Source organism: Scyliorhinus torazame, chromosome 10 (genome assembly GCF_047496885.1).
Source record: "Scyliorhinus torazame isolate Kashiwa2021f chromosome 10, sScyTor2.1, whole genome shotgun sequence".
Classification (NCBI taxonomy): domain Eukaryota; kingdom Metazoa; phylum Chordata; class Chondrichthyes; order Carcharhiniformes; family Scyliorhinidae; genus Scyliorhinus; species Scyliorhinus torazame.
The window spans coordinates 155,249,401-155,275,269 of NC_092716.1; the positions used below are offsets into that span (position 1 = coordinate 155,249,401).

At 48.0% G+C, this 25,869-nt stretch overlaps 1 protein-coding gene across 3 annotated transcripts in view; it reads left to right on the plus strand.

Moving 5' to 3' along the window:
• The first annotated feature begins 7,546 nt into the window (after positions 1 to 7,546).
• Positions 7,547 to 25,869, plus strand: part of traf6 (TNF receptor-associated factor 6) — a 77,759-nt gene continuing 59,436 nt past the window's right edge. For 2 of the 3 annotated variants that reach the window (XM_072518853.1, XM_072518854.1), the window contains exons 1-2: positions 7,547 to 7,693; positions 7,998 to 8,166. Coding sequence is in view for 1 of the 3 variants with exons in the window: in XM_072518854.1 (XP_072374955.1) it covers positions 8,114 to 8,166 (53 nt within the window). In the remaining 2 variants the exon portion in view is untranslated. The remainder of the gene's footprint in view (positions 7,694 to 7,997; positions 8,167 to 25,869) is intronic. The other variant, XM_072518852.1, reaches the window with a different exon arrangement.

Sequence of the window (25,869 nt, forward strand, 5' to 3'; positions counted from 1 at the left end):
ATTAAAGACGTTTATATAGGGGACATTTATATGGGATTCTATTGGTCCTCCCCCACCCCCATGATCAGTCGGATATCCGGCGTGTGAATGTCGGGGATTTTTGCAATGGTCTTTTCTCTGAAGCCTGTTTCGTCACAGTTGGGCGTGTACACATTTACCAGGACTACCTGTGCCCCATCTAGGACACGGCTGACCATAACATACCACCCCTCTTGGTCCTTAACCGTCCTTATGAACCTTGTCCTCTTACAAATCAATGTGGCTACTCCCCAGCCCTCGTCCATAGCATGAATGGTATGTCTGTCCCACCCTGCCCTTTCTTACCCGCAGTCGGTCTTTCTCCCTCGGGTGTGTTTCCTGCAGGAAGACTATGTTGGCTTTCAGGCTTCTTAGGTGGGTGAAGACTCTGGATCTTTTCACCGGGCCGTTACTCTTCTGACATTCCAGGTGATAATCCTGATGAGGGTTTTTTCCCCCCTCCCGTTCCGACAGGATGAACCATACTTACATGGTGGATGCATCCCTGCACTCCAGGGTTTCCCATGTTTAGGGACCCTCCATTGTTGCTGCTTGCGGCACCATCTTGTTTCCTCGGCCTGTTCTTCACCCACCGAAGCCCATACGAAACCCAACTCATTTTTCCTGCTCTGTTCCTTCATCCCCCCCCCTCTTCCTTGCACCACCCTTTCCCCATCCTTTGTGCCATCCCCGTCCCTGTTTTGCGCCCCCCCAAACCACCGACCAGGTGCTCTCTCCTTGCCGGGAGATGTGCCACGGTTCCCCTGCTTTCTGTCTTCCAGTGTTGGCTATTTCAGCTAGTGCAGAGCTGGCCTAGCCCCTTCATTATGTCCGCTGACTGCCCATTTTCCCTGTTTAAACCCTCACACACATTCCCCTGTCCTCACTTTGTTCTCTGACTTCCCTTTATGATCGGAATGAGGCAGTACAGTCCCGCGCAAACATGCTCACTGACCAATGAGTCTTGCTCTTTCGCAATCGTTTCCTGCACAACTCCCATCGCAATAATTGCCCTCAGCTGCTCCCCGGCCTTGGGTTTCAGTCTGAGCGTTCTGTCGCGTTCTGGGGGTTTGGGGAAGCTGTCTCCCGACAAAGTTGCCCACCATTTGGGCGACGTAGTCCGTCGGGTCTTTACCCTCGATACCTTCCGGCAGGCTCATGATCCGCATATTTTGTTGTCAGGACCTGTTCTACCGGTCCTCGACTTTCCCCCTTTAGTTCCCCTGGACCGCCACCAACCTTTTTACTTCTGGGTCCGTCGAGGCCTTTTCTGCGTCGAGGATAGTCCTCCCCTGAGTCGCTGCTTTCTTCCCCAGCCCATTGATGCCTTCTGCAGGCGGCCATCGCCTCTGCCATCGCCACCTTGACCGACACCTGGATCATTATCCTGATCACCTCCTTCATGGCAGTCAGCTGCTTCATCAGGAAGCTCTTCCATCCGTCTTTAGGGGAGGGGGTGGGGGCTGATGCTCAATTAGTTGGCCGTTTCTCTCCTGGGTGGCTGGGGCCCCTTCGCCTTGTGGGTCCCCCATCTTGTGCGTCTGCTGCTCGTGGCTCTTTCTGCCAATTCTGCATTCTCTTCGGCCCCTCGAGTGCCCATTTGCTGGCATAATTTCTTGGTTGTCCTCCTTTTGCTGTTGAGCAATTTTTTTTTCCTTTGAAATTTGGGCAAAATTCGATTTAAAAGTGCCTTCTTTTGGTCCTAGTTTGAAGGAGAGCCACCTGAGGTGTGTCCGTTCAGCACATCACTGTCACCGGAAGTCGCTTTGTCTGTTTTTACTGGCAGTACTTGGATTCTCATTATGGGGAAGGCTACATTTAAATTTAAATACTGTTAATTTGAGAGGAGCCAACTCACAGTCACTTTTAGACCTTGTAGACCATTGCACTCATTTCTGGCACCATGCTTGATGAAGAATGGAGTGTCCATAGTGAGGGTACACAATACCAGAATGAAGGCAGGGATTAAGAAACTTTTGGGACTGTTTTCAACACAGAAGGTGAGAAGAGGATTTGATAGAGGTGTTCAAAGCTATTAAGAGTTTTGAAAGAATATACAAGCAGTAATGGTTTCTTGTGTTCGTGGAATGTGGCTGGCTGGGCCCGCATTTGTTGCCCATCCCTAATTCCCCGTGAACTAAGGTGCTTACTGGGCCATTTCAATGGCGGGCAGTTAAGAGTCAACTGATCGCTGTGTGGGATGGAAGTCACATGTAGGCCAGACTGGAGGATTTCCAGTGGCGGCATGTTGGAGGAAGTCGCACGTTGGGTGTCTCCTGCTCAACGCTTGATTTTTTGGGGGGGAATTTAATGCCCGGTCCCAGGGGCAATTTTTCATTAAATAAGTGCAGGAAGACATACGGAAAGGGGAGGATGTCCAAAAACCAGAAGCAAGCCGCCGTGAAGAAGGGGCGAGTGAAGGTTCACCGTCGAGTGAAAGGGTCAGCTCGGCAACTGGGAAGATGGTGGAGGCTGGGTCGCTGGGTGGGCCGCACTGTTCACGGCAAAAAAGATGGTTTTCGAACTCGAGAAACAGTTTGCAAAGCACATGGAGGTGATGAGGAAGGAGATGATGGCGGCATTGAAGGTGCTGGTGGAGGAGGCGATTGTCCCGGTGAAGGTGGCAGTGTCGAAGATATCGGCTGAGGTGCGGGAGCAGGGTGAGAAACAAGGGAGTGGAGGAGGCCTTGTCGCAGCACAGCTCACCTCAATGGGTGTGGAGCTGCAGAGGTGGTGGAGGCCAACCAGGGTCTGTGAGCCAAAGTGGAGGACCTGGAAAACCGATCTAGGCGGCAAAATCTGAGGATCGTGGGCCTGTCCGAAGGGGTGGAGGGCCCAAGGCCACCGGAGTACTTTGCCAAGATGTTGGCGGAGCTGTTGGGGGAGGGGGATAATCCCTCCCGGCTCATCGGTCGTTTAGGCCTAAACCAAAGTCGAAGAAGCCGCCAAGAGCGGTGATTATTTGTTTCCATAGGTACCATCCGAAGGAGAAGGTCCTGAGTTGGGCAAAGCAGAAGCGGGAGGTGCAGTGGCTGGAGCCTATATACCAGGACTTGACCGTGGAGATGGCGAGGGGGCGGACAGCCTACGGCCTAGTGAAGACGGTACTATATAACAGCGGTGTGTGGTTCGGTACCCAACTAAGTTGAGGGTGATCTACAACTCAAAAGACTTTTGTTTCGAGACGGTGGAAGTGACGGAGGTGTTTGTGAAGACGGGACTGGGGCTGAAGTGAGAAATGGGACTGAGGGTAGGGGGGATGGAAGATTGTATATAGTTCTATTTTTAAAATTTCACGTTGTGTTAAAGGTGGTGAAGTTGTCTATTTGGATAGGTAGGAGGTGGGATTTTTTGCAATGACGGTTTTCTGGGGTTTGTTTGAAGGAGATTGCTTTGTTTTCCTGAGACTGGGTGGGGGGAGGGGATTGGTGGGGTGGGGTGCCTGGGCAGGGGTTTCGACAATGGCAAGCTCAAGCTGGCTGGTGATCGATGGTGGGGAGGGAGGGACTGCGGTCATTGGAGCCTGGGCGAACAGTTTTGATGGGCCTAGGAGGTGTGAAAAGTGGAGGTAGGGGATCGATACTGGGTGAGGTGTGGGCGAGGTGTTTTCGAGAGGAAGTGGATGGGGGGATTCTGGGAGGGGGAGAGGGTTTGATGGCAACAATGGGAGGGTGGGCCAAGCCCAGTGGGCAGGGCCCGGAGTTCTGAAGGCGGATAGGAGGGGCGGGGGGGTGCGAGACCCCCCGATCAGGATAGTTATGTGGAAAGTGAGGGGTTTGGGGGGAGGCCAGTGAAGAGGTCGAGGATGTTTGCGCAGCTAAAAAGCTTGTGTTGTCATGCTACAGGAGACACCTCTGAAGGTGAAAGATCAGGTGAGGCTCAGGAAGGGATGAGTGAGCCAGGTATTTCATTCGGGGTTCGACAGCAGGGCACGGGGGGGGGGTAATGGTTTTGATGGGTAAGAGAGTGAGGTTCCAGATGAAGAAGGTGGTGTCGGACCAGGGGGGCAGCTATGTGATAGTAACAAGGGCATTGGAAGGGAGGTTGGTGGCGTTGGCGAGTGTAAATGGTTCTAACTGGAACGATGCAGGATTTGGCGAGGGGCGAGGGGTGAAGGCGCTGACTGGGCTTATGACGGAAATGGGAGGGGTGGACCCGTGGCGGTTCGTGCATCCGAGGGAGCAGGACTATTCCTTTTTCTCCTCTGTTCACAAGGTTTATTCGAGGATAGACTTTATTGCAGTAGGGAAAGCACTGTTGGCTGGGGTTAGGGAATCAGAATATTCGGCGATAGCGATGTCGGATCACGCGCCGCATGGGTGGACATGGTCCTGGAGAAGGGGGTAGTGCTGAGACTGGGCTGGAGAATGAATGTGGGGTTACTGGGGGAACCAAAGTTTTTATGAGAAGTTCAGGAGAGTGATTGAGGAATACATGAGCTTTAACTGTACAGGGGAAATATCGCAGGCGGTAGTATGGGAGGCCCTGAATGCGGTAGTGAGGCGGGAAGGTGATATCGTTTAAGGCCAAGGTGGATAAAGAGGAGAGGGAAGAGAGTCAAAGGCTGGTAGATGAGATGTTGGAGGTGGACAGGAGGTTCGCAGGGATGCAGATCCAGCACTTGGACAGAAGGAGGAAGCTACAGGCTAGCTTTGATCGGTTGACAACGGGGAAGGTGGTTTGCTAACTAAGGCGGGCGAGGGGAGCAATTTGTGAGTATGGGGAGAAGGCAAGCCAACTTCGGAGAGAGACAGCGGAGAGGGAAATTGTCCAGGTGCGGGATAGGCTGGGGAAATTGGTGGTGGGCGCGGACCAGATTAATAAGGTGTTTGAGGAGTTCTATGAAAATTTGTATCGGCCGGGACCACCGGGGGAGGATCAGGGGATGCGAGAGTTCCTGGACGGATTGGAGCATTCAAGGCTGGAGGAGGAAGACTGGGCCACATTGGAGAGGTCGGTGTGGGAACAGGAGGTAAAGGAGGCAATTGGGAGGTTGCAATCAGGGAAGGTGGCATGGTCAGATAGGTTCCCACTGGATATTGCAAGAAATTTAAGAACAAATTGGAGCCGCTGATGGTGAGAATGTTTGAGGAGGCGCTGGGGAACGGGTGCTGTCACAAATATTGGAGAAGGCTTCAATCTCCTTGTTAAAAAAAGATACGGACCCGACGGAGTGTGGGATGTACAGGCCAATATCCCTACTGAATGTTGATGCAAAGGTACTAGCGGCTAGGTTGGAGGGGTGGCCCCCGAAGTTAATAGGGGAGGACCAGATGGGGTTTGTGAAAGGAAGACAGCTATTCTCAAATACTGGAAGGTTATTAAATGTAATCATGACACCGGCTGAGGGAAAGGAGACGGAGGTGGTGGTTGTGCTGGACGCGGAAAAGACGTTTGATCGAGTAGAATGGGGGTATTTGATTGGGGTTCTTGAGAGGTTTGGGATCAGGCTGCGGTTTACGGAGTGGGCACAGCTATTATATAAGGAACCAATGGCGAGTGTCCATACAAACAACATGAACTCGGGATACTTTGCTCTGCACCGAGTACCAGGCAGGGGTGTCCTATGTCCCCTCTGTTATTTGCATTAGTGATTGAGCTTCTGGCCGTTGCTTTAAGGAGATCGGGACCGTGGAAGGGAATAGTGGGGTGGAACATAGGGTGCCCCTGTACGCAGACAATTTATTATATATACCAGAGCCAAGTGCATCGATGGGGAACATAATGGAACTTCTTTGAAGTTTTGGATCTTTTTCAGGATAGAAATTAAACCTGGAAAAGAGTGAATATTTTGTGGTGTCCCAGGCGGTGTTGCCCGTTTTGATCCCAACAGCGTCGCCAATACTGTTGCTAATCTTAATGATGTTGGTGAACCGCAAGCCTTCCCTTATATCGATCAAATGACCACACAACCAGTTAGTTAGTTCAAAAGATGGTTTATTTACATACACAAGAGTTACCTCGACCTGCAAACACAATATCTACTACGAATTAAACGACACCTATCAGCTACAATAACCTATACTTCAGGGCGACCGGCACTGTGCAAATGGATAAGGCCTTTATCTGGATTTCACTTGGCTGGTTCGAAGAAAGTGGCTCTGTCTCTGTTGGGCTCATCCGTCAGATAGCGATTGTTGGTCTTGAACTTAGCTGGCTGTTCCTGCTGCAATTGGGCTGGCACAGGCCGGATCCAAAAGAGACAGAACATATGGCTGTGCTCTCTTTTATCCCTCTGGGATTTTGCGCTCTTTGGGGCGGTCCTTAACCTTGGACCCAATAGTTCGACAGGGCTATGATCACTGTCTTCGATTTCGGCCAATAAAGGGGTGGGTACCTTGGTAGCTGGGTGGGTTCTTAGTGGTCATTGACCTTGGCAGTTGGGCCTTCTGAGTAAAGGTAGTGGCGCCGATCAGTCTGTGGCTGTACCGGTTGCTTGATTGGAGTTCTATTGTCCTGGGAAAATGGGCCATTGAAATGCAAACAAATGGGGGTTTCGATCAGGCCTGATTACCTGTGTTTCAGATACACATAGGCTCTGTATCTGTCCGAGTCCTGGGTTGGCCATAATTCCCATGGTCTTTTGCAGGTGGCCATTTGAGATGGCTACAGCGGGAATGGGAGAGCTCCCATTTTACAGGGCGTCTATCCACCATGTATTTGTGGGTGCAGGTGGCGTGGGAGTGGGGGGTGGCTCCCTAGGTACAATGTTACTAGCTTGGTGGGGAGGGTGAAAGCAGTTTTGGCAAGGTGGGATAGCCTCCTGTCACTGGCAGGTCAGGTGCAGGCGATTACAATGAATGTGTTGCTGCGATTTCTGTTTCTATTTCAGTGCCTGCTGGTCTTTTTGCCGAAGGCATTTTTTAAGGAAGTGGACAAGTCGATCACATCGCTTATTGGGGGGAGAGGTAACCAGGTTAGGAAGGTGGTCCTGCAGAGAGCGCAATAGGCAGGGAGTTGGGCATCCCAAATTTATTATATATTCCTATTGTCCGAAAACGTGAGCAGTTGGGTTGGAGGGAGAGGGGTGGCGGAGTCCCAGTGGGTAAGAATGGAGGAGGATCTGTGTAGGGGGTCGGGGTTGAGGGCGTTAGTAACTGTGCTGCTCCTGATGGCCCCAGGCAAGTACTCTGGGGTTCCGGTGGTGGTGGCAACACAAGATTTGGAGGCAGTTAAGGCAGCACTTGAAGCTGGGGGTTGGGTCAGGGGAGATGCCGATTAGGGGGAACCATAGGTTTGAGCCAGGGAGGCTAGTTGAGAGGTTCTGGAGATGGGAGGAGAGAAACAGTGAGTAGTTGAAGAGAATTGTTTTGTGCAGCAAGTTATGATCCCAAATGCATTGCCTGGAAGTCTGGTGAAAGAGGATTCAGTTGTATCTTCCAAAAGGGAAACGGATATTTGAAAAATTTACAGCACCTATGGGGAAAACGGGGGGTAGAGAGACTAATTTAATAACTTTTCTTGCGCTTCTGACCTACGTTTGTCCCTGGTTAAACAACGTCTTGAAAAGTCACATTATTGTTTTCAAATCCTCCACAGACTTACTCCTTCCCATCTGTATAATCTCATCCAGCTTCACAGCCATCCGAGATATCTGCACATATTGAATTCTGGCCTCTTGAACATCACTATTTTAATGGCTCCACTCGCAGTGGACATGTCTTTAGCTGCCGAGGTATTAAGTTCTGGAATCCCTCCCTACTCTGTTCCGTCTCTACCTCTGCCTACTCTTTTAAGAAGCTCCTTAAAACCTACCTCTTTGTCCAAGTTTTTAACTATCTGCCCGAATGCTTCATGTGGCTTCGGGTCAAATGTTGTTTTATACCATTGCTGTGAAGCGCCTTGTGACTAAATTAAAGATACTAATATAAATACAAATTGTTTCATTGTAGAAAAGGCACAATGAGCTGAATGGCTGCCTTCTCTACTCTATGATTCCATGAACCTGGAAAAATATAGAATTCTGGTCTATTTTTCAGCCTTCAGACCGGAAGCACTCGAGCTGGAATCAACTGACTTCCTGCCTTTTCTAAAGATCTGTATGGCATCAACACTGTGTTTTGTGAAGTATGATGAGTAAAGCCCTGGGCCAGATATGCCGTTTCTCTACCTGGCTATAACAGCAGTTCTCCAGTGGTGCTGCTCCTGGTAAGTCATTCATATGCTGTAGTCCACAATGCGTCGTTCTGAGATATATGGTGGGGTGTGTTGGAGTTGTTGCTTTCAGGTTTCAGAGAATAATTGGCTTGCATTCTTGAAATCGAGATTGGGGCCGATAAACAGGGCCGCCTGGCTTTCAGTCTCTTTTTAACTGTTAAGATGAAGATCCGAGCAATCGGTCTAATTGATTTTAGGTCAACATTCTTTACAGCTTGGAATGTGCTCATTCGTTTCAGATTATTGCACTGAAATGTTCAGTATTTTGACAATGTTCGGCTGCCGTGGAAAGTAATATCTTGTATTCTCTTTTTAGTAAGTTGCAGATCTTTTTCTTTTTTCTTGCCCCCCCCACCGCAAATCCATTCCTTAATTTTCATCTTTTTCTCCAATACCCTTTTCTTTGCCAGTATGATGCTGCAAATGCTCAATGTACAAATGTATAGGTTTTATCCCTTCAATTGTTCCAGGTCAAAATATATGATCAAAGTTTCAGGTTTTGTAAAGCCAGTCTGTCTTGCAGGTGCCTTGCAATTAAAACTTGAATTAAAGATGTGAAAGACAATTCAGCAGACAAATTTAATCATATTATTATGGAAATTTGTCTTGTTTTAAAAGCTTAATTTGGTTGTTAGAAAATTCAGTTATTGAAAATTGCCCACGAGCAATAATTTTTATATATAACCATCAGGGTTTCTGCCGCATTGCTCTCGGGGAGTTGGAGCATATGCTGTTTTTTAACAATAGAAACGCCAAGCCATATAACGTGCAACCTGCCAAGTGTAATGCGAATGTTGCACAAAATTGTGCATTATGCATAGGGTGAGTCAGGACACGTGTTATTTCCTAAACATTAGAGCTCCTACAGGTGATTTTCTGGAATTTCTATTGATGCTTTTGGAGATTGTATTTTACAACTTTGTCCATTATTCGTTGAAAAGGATATGTGACTTTTATTGTATATACTGCTTTCACAATATTAGTTTTACTCAAAGCAAGATGGTGAGCAAGGTTTACGATGAAAGGAAGTGGAGAATCTGTGCATGCTCTTGACGGCTGGCAGCACTAAGGAAGTGTAGAAGAGCATGCCAGAGGCAGTTGAAAATATTGTGCCAACCTGTTGCGGGTACTTCACAGGCCAGCATGCATGCTAAATCACAAAAGCAACATGCCACAGACTGAGCTAAACAATCCCACAACCAATAGATCAGGAGAACGTTTGAAACCATGGTACATCAAATCATGAACCAAGCATCTTACAGGAGGTAGAGGCTCCAATGATATTCCCATCCTCCATGCCGGTGGAGCCCAGCACATGAGTGCAAAAGAAAAGGCTGCAGCATTTGCAATCATCCTTTTTGACCATGCCAGTCTTCAACTAATTCAATTCCTTTAACCTCTTTAGAGCATAACCTGATTGAGGGGCAAGAAAGAGTTTTTAAAAACATACATCAGAAGAGAGCAACCAGGCAGGCCGGCAGAAGTTGGAATACCGACTCTGTACTAGGGCTGTAGAGACTCTGTGGCAATGTAATATTGGCAGATCTTGAGGGAGCTGGAGTATCTGAACTGCTAACTTGTAATAGAAGTGGACCATGTTATTATGATGGAGATTGCTTTCTTAACAGTGGGACATATGATACTGAGGGCCATGTGCTATGATCCCAGTTGATATGACTGGAAGGGAAGATTCCAGAATGAACTCAATACTAACTTTCATTAAAAAAAAATATAATCTGGAAGAACAGTGTCACAAGACAGCTATTAGTTTTAACAACACAAAAATGTTATTGACCATGGAAAAATTGGATTATCAAGCAACGCTCCTTTACTCTCCCCATATCTTCACAATTAGAGACAGGTTTTAGGATTAACACTGATTTAAAAAGTACATCTTAATCTGCAATGGTCTCATTAACATAAAGTCCCTTTTAAGCACACAAAGTGATTGGCAAATACACTCTGAACCCCAAGTGAATGTTTGTGGATGTTTCCTCCAAATCCTCTCAGATGAATGTCACTTGACAGTTTCCAAACTCCACTCCCAAAAGGGCACTTTAAAATCTCCTCTCGTAATAATGCTTTCCCTTAGCGGTTTGCATTCCGAAATCCAAACCCGTCTTTCCAAATGATACTTTTAAACAAAGCTTCCGCTCCGCTTTGGCAGCGAACCTCTTTAGGATTTCTTTGTCTTGATCGTTTTGCAAACTGCTCACAATTGCTTTAACTCTCAATTCCCAGACTGTATTAACTGACATCAGATGTTTCATCTACCTCTGAAGTCTGTTGTTCTACTTTAAGTCTAGTTACTACAAATGTCTTTCTAAATCAGAACACCTTGTTTCCTCTTCCTTGAATTGTTCTGAACAATAACGCTCTCTGTTCTCTTCAGCCCTCTTCCCTGGTTACTTCATAGAGTTATACAGTACAGAACAGTCTCTTTGAGTCTGCACCAACAAAACTACACTAAATGTACATGAATGATGACTATCCCTGATCATCCTGTGCCTCTCCAAGTGGAGATTAATTCTCTCATTCAGAAATTAGTTTCCCTACCACTGATGTGAGACTCACTGGTCTGTAATTCCCTGGTTTATCTCTAGCACTCTTCCTGAAAAGGGGAACCGTTAGCTGTCCTCCAATCCTCTGGCACCTGTCCTGTGGTCAGAGAGAAAGCAATAATTTGAGTCAGAGCCCCTGTAATTTCCTCCCTTGCCTTCCACAGCAGCTTGGGATACAGCTCATCTGTACCTGGATATTTGTCCACTTTTAAGCCTGCCAATACCTCACTCCCTATGTCAAACTATTCAAGAACCTCATGGTCCCTTTCCCCGAATTCTGTACCTACTTCGTCCTTCTCCCGAGTGAAGACAGATGTGAAGTACTCGTTCAACACCGTACCAATGTTCTCCACTCACATACAGATTGCCCTCTTGGTCCCAAATGAGCTCCATACATTCCCTGGTTATCCTCGTCCCCTTAATACACTCATAGAATATCGGCGTCTGCTGATTTGTTTCCTTTGCAACTGTCAACAGCGTCTGTCTTCTTAACTGTAATTTGTACTTAAGGAAGCCTGCCTCTTTGCAGCTTCCGTCCTGTCCAGTCTTCTGGCAGAGTTGAGACATGTTCACTCCCCAAGATCCTGTCTCCAACTGCCCACAAATTCAGCTAAAATTTAAAAACTTTTCTACCTTACAAGGCCCCAATTGCTCAGCAGCACCCATATGCTTACTCCTTTTATCTGTTCTTCACACCGTAGCACCCTCTACGCAAAATAGAAACTGAGTTGGAACTTAACCAACCCCCTTGCACAGAAACACCTTTGTCCAGCATGATTCCAACTATAGGTTTTACCCTTCCAGGCACAGAAACATTAAATTAAACCCACTTAAAGCTCTATCTTATTTCTAATGTTTACCAATACAAATATAAATCCCTTAAAACTACCTTTGTTTTCAACATGAAAGTGTGAAATGGCAAAAGACGAGACAAGGGAGTCGAGGATTATGGAGGGCAAAGTAGTGTTGGGGTGCAACCCATGATCTTATTGAATGGTGGAGGAAGCTCAAAGGGCTGAATAGCCTAGTCCTATATTCCTAATACCTAAAATGGAGCATGTCAAATATATGCTGATGTATTATGCTGAATTTCTGAAGCATGGAGATTCAAATATTGAGTGCAGTCTTTAACCATATGGGATTGAAGGACCCCTGGTGTTGTTTAAATGAAGATATTGTAATTCAATCCCTGTTCTAAAGTTTACATTTTCTCATTTTATAATTCTGTTATAAAATCTTCATTTATCAAAACCTTGAATTGTGTCCTCCCACCAATAGAGTGGGGCTGCAGCAGCCAAGGGTGTGATTAAATGAACATATACCCAACCATGTCAATTAGGAGCAGGAGTAGACTATTCAGCCCCTTGAGCTTTTGAGAAAATTGTGACTGATCAGATTGTGGCCTCAACCTCACTGCCTTGTCTTTTTGACTCCCTCGTCAATCAGAATGTATCTAACTCAGCCTTAAATATATTCAATAAATATATCCAACTTCCACCGCTGTCTAATGAAGTGAATTCCACAGACCAGCAACCCCCAGAGAGAAAATTCTCCTCACCTCCGTCCTAAACGGACAATCCCTAATTTTAAAACAGTGCCCCCCCCCAGTTCTGTAGTCAACCACAGAGGAAACATCCTTTCCACGTGCACCCTCAGGACCATTCAGAATCTTCTTGACTTTAATCGAGTCACCCCTCATTCTTCTAAACTCCAGTGTAAACAAGCCCAGCCGGTCCAACCTTTCTTTCATTCGAGTAAACCTCTGAATCCCCTCAAATTCATTCTTACCCTTCCTTAAATAAGGAGACTAAAACATCACACAGTACTCCAGATGTGGTCTCACCAATGTCCCGTAAAACTGAAACATAACGTTCTTACTTTTATAAAGGCAAATTACCAGGGCGGCATGTTCGAATCCCGGCCCTGGGTCACTGTCAGTGTGGAGTTTGCACATTGTCCCCATGTCTGTGTGGGCTTCACCCCCACAACCCAAAGATGTGCAGGTTAGGTGGGTTGGCCACCCTAAATTGCCGCTTCATTGGAAAAAATATATAGTTAGGTACTCTAAATTTATATTTGAAAAAATTACTGCGGATGCTGGAATCTGAAACCAAAAAGAAAATGCTGGAAAATCTCAGCATCTGTAGGGAAAGAAAAGAGATAACGTTTCGAGTCCAGATGACCCTTTGTCAAAGCTTAAGACAGAGAAAGTGGGAAACATTTATACTGTGGAGTGAGAATGAAAGATGAGTCATAGCCACAGAAACCCAGGGAAACGGGGTGTAAATAGCCACAGAAACCAAAGGGAAAGGGTGCTAATGGCAGTCCCCAGAGAGAACTAAAGGTGTGAAAGGTCAAACAGCAGAGAAACTAACATCAGAGTGTAAACTGTGACAGATGTAGATGTGGGGGGGCGAGGAAGGGGGAAAGCAAATGGGAGAAAGAGTATCAAAAGGTGGATAAGATGGGGGGGGGGGGTTGAATATATATAAAGAAAAAGACGAGAGAAAGAAATGGTAAAAAACAGTGAAAATAAAATTGGATGAAAACAAATGGGTCGAGGTAGGGTAGATCTAATCAGCTGAAGTTGTTGAATTCGATGTTGAGACCGGAAGGCTGTAGTGTGCCTAACCGGAAGCTGAGATGCTGTTCCTCCAGTTTCCGTTGAGCTTCACTGGAACATTTTAGCAGGCCATGGACAGACATGTGGGCATGAGAGCAGGGTCCTTTGTTAAAATGGCAAGCAACAGGAAAGTCGGGGTCCTGAATGCGCACAGACCGAAGGTGCTCAGCAAAACGATCACCCAGTTTGCGTTTGGTCTCTCCGATATAGAGGATGTTCAATTCCTCTTGTAATAAAGAAGAGCAACCCATTAGCCTTAATTACCTGCTGTGCCAGCATAACAACCTTTTATGACTCATGCACTAGAACATCTAGATCCCTCTGCACCTTGGAATTCTATAACCTTTCTCAGTTTAAGAAATACTCTTGCCTTTTTATTCTTCTGCCCAAGTGAAGAAAATCACATTTTCCCACATTATACTCTCATCTGCCAGATTTTGCCACCCACTCAATCTATCTCTCTATCTGCGACCTCTTTTTTTTTTTTTGTCCTTGCCACAACATACTTTCCTATCTGTGTGTCATCTGCAAATTTAACCACCATGTCATCTAAGTCATTGATATAAATTGTAAAATGTTTGACACCCCGCACAGACCCCTGTGGGACTCCCACTCGTCACACCTTGCCACTCGGCACATCTTGCCAATCAGAAAAAGACCCATTTATGCATACTTTGTTTTCTATCTGCCAATCTTCTATCTATGCGCCCCATGAGCTTTTATTTTCCGCAGTAACCCTTGATGTGGTACCTTATCAAATGCCTTCTGGAAATCCAAGTACAGGGCATTATAGGCTCCTCATTGTCTATAGTGCATGTTACTCCATCAAATAACTCCAATAAATTGGTTAAACATGATTTTCCTTTCATAAAACCTTAGCGACTCTTTTCCTGATTACCTTGAGTTTCTCTACATGCACAGCTATAACCTCCTTAATGATAGATTTTAGCTCCTTCCCATGACAGATGTCAAGCTAACTCACCCAATAAGTTTCCTGTTTTTTGCTTCCCTCCCTTCTTGAATAGAGGGGTCACATTTTCTACTTTCCAGTTGGCTGGAACCTTTCTAGAACCGAGGGAATTTTGAAAAATTAACACCAACGCATCTACTAACTTATTCGCCACTTCTTTTAAGGCCCTAGAATGAGGTCCATCGGGGCCTGGAGACTTGTCAGCCCGCAGCTCCATCAGTTTGCTCAGTGCCACTTCCCGAGTGATTGTTATTTTACCCTCTCCCTTCCCCTCTTGATTTCCAGCTGTTATGGAATGTCTTTTATATCTTCCATAGTGAAGTCCGAAGCAAAATGTTTGTTCATTTCATTGGTCATTTCCTTATTATTCACTATTAACTCCCCATCGTAGTACGATTTCAAAATTATATTTTTCTTAACAGAAAGAATTTTAGAATTAAATTATTTGTAAGCATTTAAAACAAAATGAATTTGAGATGTGTATCAAAGCAAGACAGGCCAGTTTGTGGAACACTCCAACTTATCATTGCTCCAGTTGTCTAATTTCTGGCCTGTTAGGATAGCCCCCGTTCACTTTGAGGCAGCTGCAGATGTTTTCCTTCAATGCACAGCCCAGAATGTGGAGGAGGCCAGATGGCTGGTTTTATTTTATTTATGGATGTGCGAGCTGATTGCTGATGAGGCAGTCCGCATTAACCATACCCTTCACCCTCCATTGGGAACACATTGAGCAGAGGACAAAGGCACAACTGGGCAGTCAGGTGTTAATGCAAACTGTGGTTGAGGCCCGTGTTCTCGTTTTTGGAGGAGAGAAGTAGGAGTTAAATGGAATTTGCTTTGATTGTTCCATATATTTACTTACTGTCAATGAAATAGAGCCACTTAACAAGTTACATTTGATCTTGTTTCACCAAGCTCAGTTCATCTGAAAAAGGGACAGTGGAACATGAATAGATCATTTCGCTTCCTGCATCTGTTTCACCATTCATGGAGATCATGGCTGACATGTGACATAGCTCCACCTTCTCACCTTTGCCCCTTTTCCATTAATACCTCGGGTTAACAGAAATCCAGCAATGTCAGATTTAAGATCAGTAATTGATCTGGCATCAACTGCCGTTTGTGGAAAGATAAGCTTCTACCACCCTTTGCATATAGAAGTGTTGTCTAAATTTGCTCCTGAAAGGCCTCACCCTCCGTTTTAGTCCAGCTCCTCAAGCAGCAGAAATATTTTCTATTTACCCTGATAGGTTCTCAAATAAGTTGATCAAATCACATTTAACTTTCTAAGTTCCAGGAGCTGCGACCCTAGATTGTGTACTCTCTTTCCTCCTAATTTAACTTTGTAGTGTGGATGTCATTCTAATCTGGTAGTAGTTCTTCCAAGGCTAATCTATCCTTCCTAAGGTGTGATGCCCAGAACTGCCCAGTACTCCAGATAAATCTAACCAAGGCTTTGTACACCTGCAGCATGAATTTACCCATTTGTAGATCTTCAAAACATTCAGTCAGGTTCACCAGACAGGACTTGACCTTAAATCCTTGCTGGCTCTTTTTGACTAGTTGAACATTTTCAAGCTATCCCCTCGCGCTCTATCCTTTTAGATTCTAGCAACTTCCCAACAGCAAATGGTAGGCTAACTGGTCCATAATTCCCTGGTTTCTCACCTTTCTTCAATAGCAAAGTGCAGTGTGAAACTTTCCCATCTAAAAGAACAGCTACTGAATCAGGAGAACGTTAGGAAATTATAATCAGGACAGGGCCACATTGCTCTTAATGCCTCTTTTCCGAATAATATAATTGTAAAGATTTGTTGTTTATTTTGCTATTCCTTATAAGTTTCTTTTCATACACCCTTTTTGTAGTTTTTGCTGGCTGTAATGTCACTCTTTGCTGTTCTTTGCACCTTTCCCATATACCAGGAGCTGTGCTATTTTTTGCATTCTTGTATGCTTTTTCTTTTAATTTTATGTTGTCACTTAGCTCTTTAGTCATTCATTGCTAATTTTTTTGGCAAATAGAACTCTTGACCCTTTTACAAGCTGGTTCTGAAAGCATTTCAATTCTTGAACACCTCCCATTGATCTTGTGATGCTTTACCCATTGACAGGTGTGCCCAGTTTATTCTGGACTGTTGCCTGTCTGACTCACCCCATTGAAATCGGCCTTAACTAAATATTGAATTGGATCAGATTTTGATTGCTGATCAATAAATGTTCATACATCATTAGCCTGTTAGTACAACTGGCTTGTTGCTCATTACAAAGTCTAATATGGCCTGTCCCTTTGTCGGTTCTAGAACAGAGATTGAGAAGCACGCAGGGGTATGTGCAAAGTTATCATGATCATGCTCAGATCATTAGGGGCTCTACTCATCAGAATTACAAAGTTAGTTATTGATCACCACAGGCACACACTGGACCAGATGGCTCTCGGGCAGCTTAAGGGAATGGCCAACACCACTCTACCCCTAATTTTAACACAAACTTGGGAATACACAATGGCAACAGTTGGGAGGGAGAGTGTGTACATGTATGATTGTTGAATATATTGCAGACAACATGTGTCCTAGATTTCCTGTCCATAACCTGAGCCATGTTGGAAGTGTATAAAATAATGTTTTGAGTCCAATGACTCTTTGTCAAAGCTAACAGACAGAGAAAGTGGGAAATATTTATACTGTGGAGTGAGAATGAAAGATGAGTCATAGCCACAGAAACCCAGGGAAACAGGCTGCTAATAGCCACAGAAACCATGGGAAAGAGGCGGAGAGGACAAAAGATGTGAAAGGTCAAACAGCAGGGAAGCTAACATCAAAGGATGAACTGTAGATGGGGGGGGGGGAAGGGGGAAGCAAAGAGGTGAAAGGTGAATAAGATTGGGGGGGGGGAAATTAAATATATATTAAGAAAGAAAGAAATGGTAAAAGACAGTTAAAATGAAATGGAATGAAAACAAATGGGTCGAGGTGGGGTAGAGCTGATCATCTGAAGTTGTTGAATTTGATGTTGAGACCGGAAGGCTGAAGCGTGCCTAACCGGAAGATGAGTTGTTCCTCCAATTTGCTTTGAGCTTCACTGGAACATTGCAGCAGGCCAAGAACAGACATTTGGGCATGGGAGCAGGGTCGTTTGTTAAAATGGCAAGCAACAGGAAGGTCGGGGTCCTGAATGCGCAGAGACCGAAGATGCTCAGCAAAGCGATCAAAAGATCCCAGACCTGCTGAGATTTTCCAGCATTTTCTCTTTCGTTTCAAATTCCAGCATCCGCAGTAATTTGCTTTTATAAAATAATGTGTCCCATATTAGCTATGTTTTATTTGCAAGTAAAAAGATTTGCATTTATGCATTGCCTTCCATGACCTCAGGACTTCCCAATGCGTTTTCCAGCCAATAAAGTACTTTGAAGTGTATATACTGTTGTCATGTAGGAAATGTAGACCACAATTAATTTTATATAATGTCAGTACATAGTGAATATGAAACACCCCATCTTACACTGTGTTCCATATTCACTGTGTTGTGCTGTGAATAAAACTGTGCCCCACATCAGCTATGAAATATAAGAACCTGCATTATGGTGAACACTGGGTTTGTACAGTGGGCGGAAGTGATGCTTTCGAGGTGAATTGAACCATAGACTAACGGAAAGAGGCGGAGTTCCATTAAACCACATCCTAAAGTTCTGCTAGTTCTCAAAACTGCTCTGTGAGCAAAAAAAAAGGAAAGGTTACCAAGACAGTGACAACTCTGCCCAAAATAAGCATGGCTTAGTATTTGAAGAGTTACGCTGAGAACTCTGTATAATTGTGTAACATCATGCAGTGTGGCTTGGAAGATGTCATTCTGTTCTTGATTGATGTGATGTTATCTGACTTGAACCTGGACAGCTATAGGGGCAATACAGTTAGTTTGTGTACAGCTGTGCTATAGAGGGGAGAAAACCTTAGCCAGGGTCCTCACTCTTGATCGCTAAACAGAAAATGGAGGCACTGATGATGCCCCTTTTGGTTAAAGAAACGTGATTCCAGAGCACGTTTTGTAAACCAGGACGAGCTGTATTTATACAGCACCTTCATCATAGAAAGAAATTACATAGAGCATCACTGAGATGACTTAATAAGAGGCATAAAAGGCGATATTGGGATGGATGACCAAAGGCTTGGCCGAAGAGGTAGGTTTTAAATGGTGCTTTAAAAGAGGAAAGAAGGTGGAAAAGTTTGGGGAGCGAATTCCAGAGCTTTTGAGTCTTGGGAGCTGAAAAGATGACCACCACTGATGGAGTGATTAAAATCGGATGGTTCAACATACCAGAATTGGAGGAGCTCAGATATTTTTGGTTGTGAAGCTGGGGGAGGTGAGAGGTAAAGGAGAGGGTGGAGAAGACTACTCCTGGGTAAGGGAGAGGGTGGAGAAGACTACTGGAGAGGGTGGAAAGAATGACTAGGGTAAGAGTAGGACCAGTCAAGGACAGGGATGGGAAGTTGTGTGTGGAGTCTGAAGAGATAGGCGAGATACTAAATGAATATTTTTCGTCAGTATTCACTCAGGAAAAAGATAATGTTGTGGAGGAGAATGCTGAGACCCAGGCTATTAGAATAGGTGGCATTGAGGTACGAAGGGAAGAGGTGTTGGCAATTCTGGACAGGCTGAAAATAGATAAGTCCCCGGGGCCTGATGGGATTTATCCTAGGATTCTCTGGGAAGCCAGGGAAGAGATTGCTGGGCCTTTGGCTTTGATTTTTATGTCATCATTGGCTACAGGAATAGTGCCAGAGGACTGGAGGATAGCAAATGTGGTCCCTTTGTTCAAGAAGGGGCGTAGAGACAACCCCGGCAACTATAGACCGGTGATCCTCACGTCTGTTGTGGGTAAAGTCTTGGAGGGGATTATAAGAGACAAGATTTATAATCATCTGGATAGGAATAATATGATCAGGGATAGTCAGCATGGCTTTGTGAAGGGTAGGTCATACCTCACAAACCTTATCGAGTTCTTTGAGAAGGTGACTGAGCAGGTAGACGAGGGTAGAGCAGTTGATGTGGTGTATATGGATTTCAGTAAAGCGTTTGATAAGGTTCCCCATGGTAGGCTATTGCAGAAAATACGGAGGCTGGGGATTGAGGGTGATTTAGAGATATGGATCAGAAATTGGCTAGCTGAAAGAAGACAGAGGGTGGTGGTTGATGGGAAATGTTCAGAATGGAGTTCAGTTACAAGTGGCGTACCACAAGGATCTGTTCTGGGGCCGTTGCTGTTTGTCATTTTTATCAATGACCTAGAGGAGGGCGCAGAAGGGTGGGTGAGTAAATTTGCAGACGATACTAAAGTCGGTGGTGTTGTCGATAGTGTGGAAGGATGTAGCAGGTTACAGAGGGACATAGATAAGCTGCAGAGCTGTGCTGAGAGGTGGCAAATGGAGTTTAATGTAGAGAAGTGTAAGGTGATTCACTTTGGAAGGAATAACAGGAATGCGGAATATTTGGCTAATGGTAAAGTTCTTGGAAGTGTGAATGAGCAGAGGGATCTAGGTGTCCAGGTACATAGATCCCTGAAAGTTGCCACCCAGGTTGATAGGGTTGTGAAGAAGGCCTATGGAGTGTTGGCCTTTATTGGTAGAGGGATTGAGTTCCGGAGTCATGAGGTCATGTTGCAGCTGTACAAAACTCTGGTACGGCCGCATTTGGAGTATTGCGTACAGTTCTGGTCACCGCATTATAGGAAGGACGTGGAAGCTTTGGAGCGGGTGCAGAGGAGATTTACCAGGATGCTGCCGGGTATGGAGGGAAAATCTTATGAGGAAAGGCTGATGGACTTGAGGTTGTTTTCGTTAGAGAGAAGAAGGTTAAGAGGAGATTTAATAGAGGCATACAAAATGATCAGGGGGTTAGATCGGATGGACAGTGAGAGCCTTCTCCCGCGGATGGAAATGGCTAGCACGAGGGGACATAGCTTTAAACTGAGGGGTAATAGATATAGGACAGAGGTCAGAGGTAGGTTCTTTACACAGAGTGGTGAGGCCGTGGAATGCCCTACCTGCAACAGTAGTGAACTCGCCAACATTGAGGGCATTTAAAAGTTTATTGGATAAGCATAAGGATGATAATGGCATAGTGTAGGTTAGTTGGCTTTTGTTTTGGTGCAACATCGTGGGCCGAAGGGCCTGTACTGCGCTGTATCGATCTATGATCTATAAGTGATTCCGCGAAGAAATTTTAAAATCTGGATAAGAATTTTTAAATCAAGACTTAGCTAGGGCCCAGTGTGGTCTGAGAGGACTGGGTAATGGGTTAGGAGTCGGAGTGGCCTGAGAGAACCTGGTGCTGGGAAGAAGCCGGTGGCCTGAGAGAACCGGGTGCTGGGTAAGGAGTCGGTGCCTGAGAGAACCGGGTGATGGGTCAGGAGCCGGTGCCCGAGAGAACCGGGTGATGGGTCAGGAGCCGGTGACCTGAGAGAACCGGGTGATGGGTCAGGAGCCGGTGCCTGAGAGAACCGGGTGATGGGTCAGGAGCCGGTGCCTGAGAGAACCGGGTGATGGGTCAGGAGCCGGTCCCTGAGAGAACCGGGTGATGGGTCAGGAGCCGGTGGCCTGAGAGAACCGGGTGATGGGTCAGGAGCCGGTGCCTGAGAGAACCGGGTGATGGGTCAAGAGCCGGTGGCCTGAGAGAACCGGGTGATGGGTCAGGAGCTGGTGGCCTGAGAGAACCGGGTGATGGGTCAGGAGCAGGTGGCCTGAGAGAACCGGGTGATGGGTCAGGAGCCGGTGGCCTGAGAGAACCGGGTGATGGGTCAGGAGCCGGTGGCCTGAGAGAACCGGGTAATGGGTCAGGAGCTGCAGCCTGAGAGTACCGGGTGATGGGTCAGGTGCTAGTGGACTGCGAGGACTGGGTGATGGGTCAGGAGTCGGTGGTCTGAGGGGACTGGGTGATGGGTAAGGAGCCGGTGGTCTGAGAGGAGGGGGTGATGGGATAGGAGCTGGTGTGGTCTGAGGGGAGGGGGTGATGGGATAGGAGCTGGTGTGGTCTGAGAGGAGGGGGTGATGGGATATGAGCTGGTGTGGTCTGAGGGGAGGGGGCGATGGGTCAGGAGCTGGTGTGGTCTGAGAGGAGGGGGTGATGGGATCGGAGCTGGTGTGGTCTGAGGGGAGGTGGTGATGGGATAGGAGCTGGTGTGGTCTGAGGGGAGGGGGCGATGTGTCAGGAGCTGGTGGTCTGGATTTTGGAGGCTACAGTGCGCTCAAGTACTTTGGAGAGGACCTCGGGTTGCGGCCATGCCTACATAGGTCGCACGTTCGGCAGCTCCAGCCGGGAACGGACTTTTGGGCTCTCTAGAGTGGCCCCAACGGCACTTGTTCCATGGCTTCCAGTGTGGGAAGGTGACAGCAAGGTTCCCCTGACAGTATATGGATTGGACCAGGAGTGGAGCGGTGAAAAAAGGGATCTTGGAGCAGCAAAAAGTGGGAGGGAGAAAACGCAAGATGGCGGCGGGTGGAGACCAAGCAGCGTGGGCGCAGTGGTTGCAGGAGCAGCAGGAGTTTCTTAAACGCTGCTTTGAGGAGCTGAAAACCGAAATGCTGGCGCCAATGAAGGCGGCGATTGAGAAGCTAATGGAGACCCAGAAGGCCCAAGGGGCGGCGATCCGAGAGGTGCGGCAAAAAGCCTCGGAGAACAAGGACGAGATCTTGGGCCTGGCGGTGAAGGTGGAGGCACACGAGGCGCTGCACAAGAGGTGGGCGGAAAGTTTTGAGGACCTGGAGAACCGGTCGAGGAGGAAGAATCTTCGGATTCTGGGTCTCCCTGAAGGAGTGGAGGGGCCCGATGCCGGGGCATATGTGAGCACGATGCTCAATTCGCTAATGGGTGCGGGAGCCTTCCCGAGGCCCCTGGAGCTAGATGGGGCTCACCGGGTCCTAGCAAGGAGACCCAAGGCCAACGAGCCGCCAAAGGCTGTAGTGGTGAGGTTTCACTGCTTTATGGACACAGAGTGTGTCTTGAGATGGGCCAAGAAAGAGCGGAGCAGCAGGTGGAGAACACGGAGATCCGAATCTACCAGGACTGGAGTGCAGAGGTGGCCAAAAAAGAGAGCCGGCTTTAATCGGGCTACGGCGGTGCTCCATCGGAAGGGGGTGAAGTTCGGTATGCTGCAGCCAGCGCGATTGTGGGTCACGTTCCAGGATCGGCACCACTATTTCGAAACGCCTGATGAGGCTTGGAGCTTTATACAGACTGAAAAGTTGGAATCAAATTGAGGGTTTGTTGTGGGGGGGATGTTTGCTGTATATATGGTTTTAACTATGCTTAGGGAATGTTCCCTTGGTTGGGTGCTGGATGGGGATGGATGAAGGGATTTGGTGGGGAGAGTGTGGGCGTCGGTGTTGGAGGGGCAGACCCCCACGAGGGAAGAGGGGGAGTGGAGGCCCGGGGATGGGGATGAGGTAAGGCTGCAAAAGGAGCTGCACCAGAGGGGGCGTTGCTGGCTCAGGAAAGCGCTGGCTTTTTCCCGCGCTCTGGAAGGACGGGGGTGGGGGTCGGAGGGGGCGGGGGGCGGTACTGGAGAGGAGCGCACACTGACTGCCAGGGAGGAGGGGGAGGGGGGATTCCCACACTGGGGGGGGTCGATGGAATGGCGGGAGAGGCTGGGGTCAGCAGGAGTCAGCTGACTTTCGGGAGTGTTATGGGGGGAGCAAAAGAGCTAGATGTGGATCTAGCGGGGAGAGGGGGGTATAGGGTTGCTGCTGCATTGGCTAAAGGGGAATTGGAAGTAGGAGAGGTGGTCGGGGCAGGGGTCCGCCGTCTGGAGGACTGGAGGGTGCAGGAGGCGTGGGCACGTGACTGGCCTAGAAAAGGAGATGGCTAGTCGGCAGGGGGGGGGGGGGGTGAGCAGCCCCCCAATCCGGCTGATAACTTGGAATGTGAGGGGCCTGAATGGGCCGGTTAAGAGGGCCCGGGTGTTCGCGCACTTAAAGGGACTGAAGGCAGACGTGGTCATGCTTAAGGAGACACATTTGAAGGTGTCAGATCAGGTCAAGCTGAGAAAGGGATGGGTAGGACAGGTATTCCATTCAGGGCTGGATGCGAGGAACAGAGGGGTTGCAATGCTGGTGGGGAAGCGGGTGTCGTTTGAGGCAAAGAATATTGCAGTGGATAATGGGAGGTCGATATGTGATGGTGAGCGGTAGGTTGCAGGGGGTGCGGGTGGTACTGGTAAACATATACGCCCCGAACTGGGATGATGCCGGTTTTATGAAGTGCATGCTGGATTGGATTCCGGACCTGGAGGTAGGCAGCTTGATAATGGGGGGGATTTCAACACTGTGCTGGATCCAGCATTGGATCGCTCTAGGTCCAAGATGCTTAGGGGGTTTATGGACCAGATGGGGGGAGTGGATCCATGGAGGTTTGTCAGGCCCCTGGCCAGGGAATTCTCATTATTTTCCCATGTACATAGAGTCTACTCCCGGATAGATTTTTTTGTTTTGAGTAGGGCGCCAATCCCGAAAGTGGAGGGAACGGAGTATTCGGCCATAGCCATCTCAGACCACGCCCCGCACTGGGTGGAGCTGGAGTTAGGAGAAGAGAAGGTTGTGGCGTCTTGATGTGGGATTATTGCCGGATGAGGAGGTGTGCGGGGGTGCATTGAGAGCTATTTGGAGGCCAATGACAACGGAAAGGTGCAGGTGGGGGTAGTCTGGGAGGCGTTGAAGGCGGTGGTCAGGGGAGAGTTAATCTCCAGGGCCCACAGGGAGAAGAGAGAGGGCAGGGAGAGGGAGAGGTTAGTGGGGGAGATCTTGAGGGTGGACAGGAGATATGCAGAGGCCCCCGAGGAGGGACTACTCAGGGAGCGGCGGAGCCTCCAGACGGATTTCGACCTGTTGACCACAGGGAAAGCAGAGGCACAGTGGAGGAAAGCACAGGGGGCGATGTACGAGTATGGGGAGAAGGCGAGCCGGATGCTGGCACACCAGCTTCGTAAGAGGGAGGCAGCGAGGGAGGCAGGTGGAGTTAAGGATAGCGGGGGGAATACGGTGCGGTGAGAGTGAATGAGGTATTCAAGGACTTCTTTGAGGAGCTGTACAGATCTGAGCCCCCAGCGGGGGAAGAGGGGATGCAACGATTTTTGGATCAACTGAGGTTCCCGAGGGTGGAGGAGCAGGAGGTGGCTGGTTTAGGGGCGCCAATTGGGTTGGAGGAGCTGGTTAAAGGATTGGGGAACATGCAGGCGGGGAAGGCCCAGGGGCCAGATGGATTCCCGGTCGAGTTTTATAGGAAATATGTGGACCTGCTAGGCCCGTTGCTAGTGAGGACTTTTAATGAGGCAAAGGAGGGGGGACCCTGCCCCCGACGATGTCCGGGACGCTGATATCTCTGATCCTGAAGCGGGACAAGGACCCACTGCAATGTGGGTCGTATAGACCGATCTCGCTCCTCAATGTGGGTGCTAAGTTGCTGGCAAAAGTGCTGGCTATGAGAATTGAGGACGGTGTCCCGGGGGTGATCCATGAGGACAAGACGGGATTTGTAAAGAGCAGGCAGCTAAACACTAATGTGTGGAGGCTCCTCAATGTGATTATGATGCCATCGGTGGAGGGAGAAGCGGAGGTAGTGGCAGCTATGGACGCGGAGAAGGCCTTCGACCGGGTGGAGTGGGAGTATCTTTGTGAAGTGTTGCGGAGGTTTGGGTTCGGAGAGGGGTTCATCAGCTGGGTCAGGCTGCTATATAGAGCCCCGGTGGCGAGCGTGGCTACGAATCGGCGGAGGTCGGAGTACTTTCGACTGTACCAAGGGACGAGGCAGGGGTGTCCCCTGTCCCCCTTGTTGTTTGCATTGGCAATTGAGCCCTTGACCATGGCACTAAGGGAGTCCAGGAAATGGAGGGGACTGGTCCGAGGGGGAGAGGAACATCGGGTGTCGCTGTATGCGGATGACCTGTTGCTGTATGTGGCAGATCCAGTGGAGGGGATGGTGGAGGCCATGCGGATCCTAAGGGAGTTTGGGGACTTCTCGGGGTATAAGCTCAATGTAGGGAAAAGTGAGCTCTTTGTGGTGCATCCAGGGGACCAGGGAAGGGGGATAGACGACCTACCATTGAAGAGGGCGGAAAGGAGCTTTCGGTACTTGGGGATCAAGGTGGCTGGGAGTTGGGGGGCCCTGCACAAGCTCAATTTGACGCGGTTGGTGGAACAGATGGAGGAGGATTTCAAAAGATGGGATGTGCTGCCACTCTCGCTAACGGGTAGGGTACAGTCGGTTAAAATGATGGTCCTCCCGAGGTTTCTCTTTGTGTTCCAGTGCCTTCTCATTCTGATTACCAAGGCCTTTTTAAAACGGGTAGGTAGGAGCATCATGGGTTTCGTGTGGGCAAATAAGACCCTGAGGGTAAAGAGGGTGTTTCTGGAGCGAAGTAGGGACAGGGGAGGGCTGGCGCTGCCGAATCTGTGCGGCTATTATTGGGCAGCCAACGTGGCCATGATCCGTAAGTGGGTAATAGAGGGAGATGGGGCGGTATGGAAGAGGTTGGAGATGGCGTCCTGTGTGGGCAC